The 6,509-nt window shown below is 33.5% G+C and overlaps 1 protein-coding gene across 1 annotated transcript; it reads right to left on the reverse strand.

The window, feature by feature from the left end:
• Positions 1-767: 767 nt before the first annotated feature.
• LOC132028074 (olfactory receptor 2T29-like) lies at positions 768-1,730 on the reverse strand. Its single transcript, XM_059416724.1, is given in 1 exon segment — positions 768-1,730. A coding segment is annotated over 1 exon segment (963 nt).
• Between the last annotated feature and the right edge of the window lie 4,779 nt (positions 1,731-6,509).

Below are 6,509 nucleotides of genomic sequence, written 5' to 3' on the forward strand. Positions count from 1 at the left end.
GGGGGGGGGTGGGAGGTTGGGGTACCAGGTAGTTGGTATTATTATAGAGGGCACAAATTGCATGGAGCACTGGGTGTGGTGAAAAAATAATGAATACTGTTATGCTGAAAATAAATTAATTAATTAAAAAAAATGGATCTTGGAGAGCTGAGAAAATAAAGTAAAATTTAAAGAATCATATTAAATGCTAAATATGCAAATGCTTAATACAAAAATAAAGACAATGTAATACATCTCATAATATTTATTGTCCTATATTCTCATAATGTATTTTCTAAATGTATTAATAGCCTCCTACAAAAATAAGTTTGTAATTATCAATGCCAGTAAACTCATGCTAGTATAATATAGTTAAATTCATTTTGAATTTAAAAATAGAATGTAATCAATGAGCTTTGTAATACACTAAAGCCATTCCCAAATGAGTTATGCAAATAATACAAAGCATTATGAGATGACAATCTATGGAATAACATTGGCATAAGATTCTGAAATTATAGGGTGCCTGGGTGGCTCTGTGGGTTAAGCTACTGCCTTTGGCTCAGATCATGATCTCATGGTCCTGGGATCGAGTCCCACATCGGGCTCTCTGCTCAGCAGGGAGCCTGCTTCCCTCTCTCTCTCTCTCTCAGCCTGCCTCTCTGTCTACTTGTGATCTCTCTCTGTAAAATAAATAAATAAAATCTTAAAAAAAATCCTTTAAAAAAAGATTCTGAAGTTATAATATTTGGAGAAAAAGAATTAAAAAACATTAATATAAAAATTTCCTATTTTATGTTTTCTTCAAAGGCAGGTCCCACATTAAATATTTTCTTCAGAGCTCCTATGACATCCTTATTCCTGAGACTATAGATTACAGGGTTTAACACAGGAGTGAGGATGGTATAAAAAACAGATACAACCATGTCCTTCTCAGGAGTGTGATAGGAGTTGGGGAGTATATAGGGGTAGACAGCAGCCCCATAGAAGAGGATGACCACAGTCATATGGGAAGAACAAGTGGCAAAGGCCTTCTTCCAGCCCTATGCTGAGTTCATCCTGTGAATGGTAAGGAGGATGAAAAAATAGGAGCTTGAAATGACTGTCACAGGAATGAGGAGCATGAGGACACAGCACAGATACATGACTGTCTCATAGAGAGAAGTGTCTGAGCAGGAGAGCTTCATTACAGCAGGGACTTCACAGAAGAAATGATGGATCTCCCGAGATCTGCAGAAAGGGAAAGTCATAGCGATGGGTGTGAGCATGAATCCATCCACAGATCCCAGAAACCAGCGGCCAGATGTAAGGAGAACGCATATTTTATGGCTCATGAGGACAGGGTAATGAAGTGGGTGACAAATGTCCACATAGCGGTCATAAGCCATGGCAGCTAGAAAGAAAAATTCTGAACCTGCTAGTGTTACATAGAGGAACATTTGCATTCCACATGCAGAGGCTGAGATATTATTTATACCCATGACCTAGTCGATGAGCATCTTAGGCACAGTGACAGAAATATACATTACATCCATAAGAGACAACTGGCTGATGAAAAAGTACATGGGGCTGTGGAGGTGGGCATCAAAATGTATCAGAAGAATTAGAACATCATTTCCAGTTAAAGCCATCAAGAGCACTACAAAAATGACCATACACAGGAGAGCTGGGTGATTTGATTGACTGAAGATTCCCACCAGAATGAAATCAGACTGTCCAGTGTTATTGGCCACCCAGTTCATGTTTTTCATAAGTTTCACTTATATCACTGAGAAGAGTTTTGGTATTAATGGTCATCCATGGGAGTCTTCCACCTGAAATGAATAAATACATATTTACTGGCAGTGTATGTGAATATATGTTTGTTTATGTCAACCTCATTGTGTTAATCAGAGAAAGTTTTATGGTGTACAGAAATGAGATGATTACATAAAATTTAGCATTTAGTAGAAAATGAGGCATTAGGTTATGCTGAGTGAAATAAGTCAAGCAGATAGAGTCAATTATCATATGGTTTCACTTATTTGTGGAGCACAACAAATATCATGGAGGACAAGGGGTGTTAGAGAGGAGAAAGGAGTTGGGGTAAATTGGAAGGGGAGGTGAATCATGAGAGACTATGAACTCTGTAAAACAGTCTGAGGGGTTTGAAGTGGTAGGGGGATGGGAGGTCAGGGTACCGGGTGGTGGGTATTATAGAGGGCATGGACTGCATGGAGCACTGGGTGTGATGAAAAAATAATGAATACTGTTTTTCTGAAAATAAATAAATCAATTTAATTTAAAAAAGAATAGGCAAAAAAAAAGAAAGAAAATGGGGCATTAGGAACTGTGGGTAAAAATATTTGGCAACTTATACTAAATATGTTACAGTTCAGGTGATATGGTAGCCTAATGATTGATATTGACATCTATCAACATATATTGAGCATTTGCAGAGATAATAACTTAAACACAAAAAGTGAATTATTGAAAGAAAAGGTAAATAAAACTTCATTTTTAGAAATTTTGTTATATAAATCTAATTTATCCCTCTACTTTTAGAACCTAAATGGAATCTTACAAAATTCTAGAATGTGTATATTATGTTAAAAGGAATTTAAAAAGTAACAAACGCAAATATGGGGAAATCCTATACCGAATTTTTCATTCTGCCCCCCTCATAGAAAAGGGCAACTCAGTGAAGCTATACTGGGTGGAGTGAGCCATACATTCCTAGGAGTAGGCTAGGATCCTCACACATGACTGACCATTTAGAGATCTGAGTGGCATGAGGCAGGGATCTCAGAATCTCATCTAACCATAGTTATAAATCTATATTTTCCTCTATCCACTATTCCATTGTCCACTCTACATAAAAACAGTATAAAATAATAATTTTTACATCAGGTGTGGTTAGGATTAAGTAAGATAAAATAATCAAAGTCCCTAGTACATTACCAGTTACAGAAGAATAAGCACACATACTGTTTATTTAAAGAGTTAACACCTACAATATTCTATTTGCAGAATCTATTTAAGAAATGGCTTTTATTACTATTGTCTTATTATCTGGAACACCTCAGTTTTCCACTTTCAGCATCTGTCCATACATTTAAGCATTTGAATTTTATAATTTCTATTGTTCCAAACACTTGTATATATAATATATGTATATACTAATTTTACATGAATATATATAATTAAATATAAAATGGATATATAAATAAAATATAAACACAAATATAAATATTTATTATTTTAACCCTGATTCAGGTCTCTGTGGAGAATGTCTTCTTGTTTCTATCTAATATACACTTCTCCAAATTGAAATTAATCTCAATAAATTTGAGTGTGAAGGGAAAACTTGGATTTAGATGGTCACAGCTATTTAGAAGGCAAAGCTTTAGTTATTTACCCAAATATCACCTGCTTCATGGAGATAGTAATTAATTTGTCATGGAAACGAATATATGTAGAGAAAAACTGCACACCTCTGGGATGTTACTGACTGAAATTCATTGTTAAATCCTCTATCTTGCTGCTGATAGTCTGAGTCTCTGTTAGATTCTGAAAAAAATCAAAGTGAAATTAAATTAAGGAGGTAAGAGTTACCTACTCTGGGACAAATGTTATACAATGTGATTTAAACTACAATTTAAAAATAGATACAAAATAAATAAAGATTGATAAATATAAAATGGATGGGACTGGAGGAGATTATGTTGAGTGAAATTACTCAAGAAGAGAAAGTCAATTATCATATGGTTTTACTTACTTGTGGAACATAAGGAATAGCATGGAAGACATGGGGGGAAGGAAGGGAAAAATGAAGGGAGGTAAATAGGAGGTAGAGACAAACCATGAGATTCTGTGGACTCTGAAAAACAAACTGAGAGTTTTGGAAGGGAGGAATTGGGGGATGGGTTGGTCTAGTGGTAGGTATTGAGGAGGGCACATATTGCATGGAGCACTGGGTGTTACATGTAAACAATGAATCTTGGAACACTACTTCAAAAACTAATGATGTCCTGTATGGTAACTAACATAATATAATAAAAAAAGAAGAAAAAAATCAAATATGAAATATCTATGGCCATTATGTAAACAATTTCTAATAGCTTCTTCCACATTTCCATTTTGGAGATTAACCTTTGTAACTTTTTAAAATCTCTGACATATTAAGTGTTACATTTGAAGAACCCTTTCAGGGTTCTGCACAGTGACTAAGATATTGAGGAATTTGAAACTGCTTGCTGAGTGAACAGAGAAAGATGAGGGTGCATGGGGGTGCTCAGATAATCACTGATGCATTTTGATAAATAGGAATGACTGTGATCAAGCCACATTGAACCGTCCAACTAAGACACCTGAGAGACAAAGCGATGCTGTCAGTATCATACAGGGCAACTAACCTCCATATTTATGCTTATGTTTCTTTATCCAATTGCTTGAAATTAATATAAACAGCTTTGTGCATCATTAATAGTGATGGTAGAATAATATTGAAGCATCAGGGCAAATTTTTAATGCTGCACTGTATTTAATCTTCTCCAAGAGTCAATAACATATGTATTTTCTCCTTTTACACATTAAAGAAATTCGAGTTCTTGTGATAAGTGCCTAATATCACAATGTAATTTTAGGGAGAACTCTACCTAAGCAGGAGTAGGACTGACATTCTCTAATTCTGCCTTATATTGTTTGGGGACATAGTCTTCTCTCCACAGTTTACAATTTAAATTTTAGGTCACACATTTTAAGTTTAAACAAGGAAACATAAATATGATTAAGAAATTTATTTAATAGTTTTAGCTACTCAAAATAACCCTCCTCAAGTTAAATATATCTTTTCCTCTGCAAAATCTCAGCCTCACAAATACAAATCCGTTATCCAATAATATAGAAATAATATTCATTATTTTATTCCATCAGTAATTGGAAACTGAGAATCAATTTATAAATGTGTAAAAGCAAATATGAATTATATAAAGAGTTTCAAAGGGAATAGTGCATTTCCTTTTCTCAATAAAAATTGACGGTAGGCAAAATAGTTGCAGAAATAGTGTCAAGAACTAATAGCATTGTCAGAAGCAAATCAGGTCAAGAAAAATAATTACCTTTTTGCTCCTCCACTTTTATCTACTTGTCTTGTTGAATCCACCATCAGATGATACTGGAAGGTTCATCCAGATGGGTAAATGAAGTGTGGCCACATAAAGTTTATATAAGAGAAGCAGAAAAATGGCATCATTCCTGGTTTTAAAATGTTTCTTAGAGGAGAAGATAAGGTGTGTCTTTTGATAAATCCCCTTGAGATTTTAAGAAGGGTATTAAGGTTAAAACAGCTAAAAGGAAAAAAAAAAGCTAATCAATATTTTAGTTGCACTATTATGGCTTTCTCTTCATTACTTTTAAATAATCTCCTTTTATCATTAAATGTAATATGCATCAAAATCTATTTAAAAGATTTTATCCATTAATTTTAGAGATAGAGCATAGAGGGGGAGTGTGAGGAAGAAGCAGACTCCCCACTGAGCAGAGAGCCCAATGCAGCACTTGATCCCAGGACCCTTAGATCATGACCTGAGCTGAAGACAGACACCTAACCAACTGAGCCACCCAGGTGCCCCAATACGCTTCAAAATCTTAACAAATATTTAAAATAATCTCAATTCACACTATTGTTAATTATTTTCTGTGAAATATATTAATTTTTGTAGCCTTTTTGTTTTATGAAATGTATATTTATATATGTAATCTGTATGCATGTATTTATGACATATATAGTATTTTATGTTTATATCATATATAATCCTTTAAAAGTTGGTGAAATATTTTTCTTTTATTTTTTCATCTTTCACAGATGTAGAATTTGACTCTGTGAGATCAATTACTGTTGTGGAGAATAAAATTGAGTTTGCTTTCCCTCACATCTTTTTCTCCAATATTCTTCATGAGTTTATTGATTATACTTTTTTCTATCATTAACTTTTAACTTATGCTACCGTAAGATGCATTTAATTGTTCTATTTTCCATTTTTATGTTGGAATATGTATGTCTGTGTGTGTGTGTAAATATAGATATAGATATATAGATATAGATATTCTCAACAATTTTTAAGCATACTGTTTGATGTCATTGGAATACATTAATTTCCATTAACACAATCTCCAGAACTTTTTTTGACTCATAAATTTGTAATTCGATACCCATTAAAAAAATTACTCTTCATTTCTCCTTTCCCCCATACCATGGCAATCATTATACCTAATATTTTTATGATTTTGGATACTCTAATTGTTTTGTATAAGTGAAATCATACAGGACTTATATTTTTGTGACTGATTCATTTCACTTAGCATTATGTTTTTTAAAAGTTCATACATGCTTCAGCATATTACAGAAATTCCTTCATTTTAAAGTTAATGTTCCATTGTATGTATATGCAACATTTTGCTTATCCATTTATCAATGGACACTTGCATTGTATCCATGTTTTAGCTATAGTGCTGCTATAAATATAAGTATGTAAATATATCTTCATGAC

Source organism: Mustela nigripes, chromosome 12, assembly GCF_022355385.1.
Source record: "Mustela nigripes isolate SB6536 chromosome 12, MUSNIG.SB6536, whole genome shotgun sequence".
Taxonomy (NCBI): Eukaryota; Metazoa; Chordata; class Mammalia; order Carnivora; family Mustelidae; genus Mustela; species Mustela nigripes.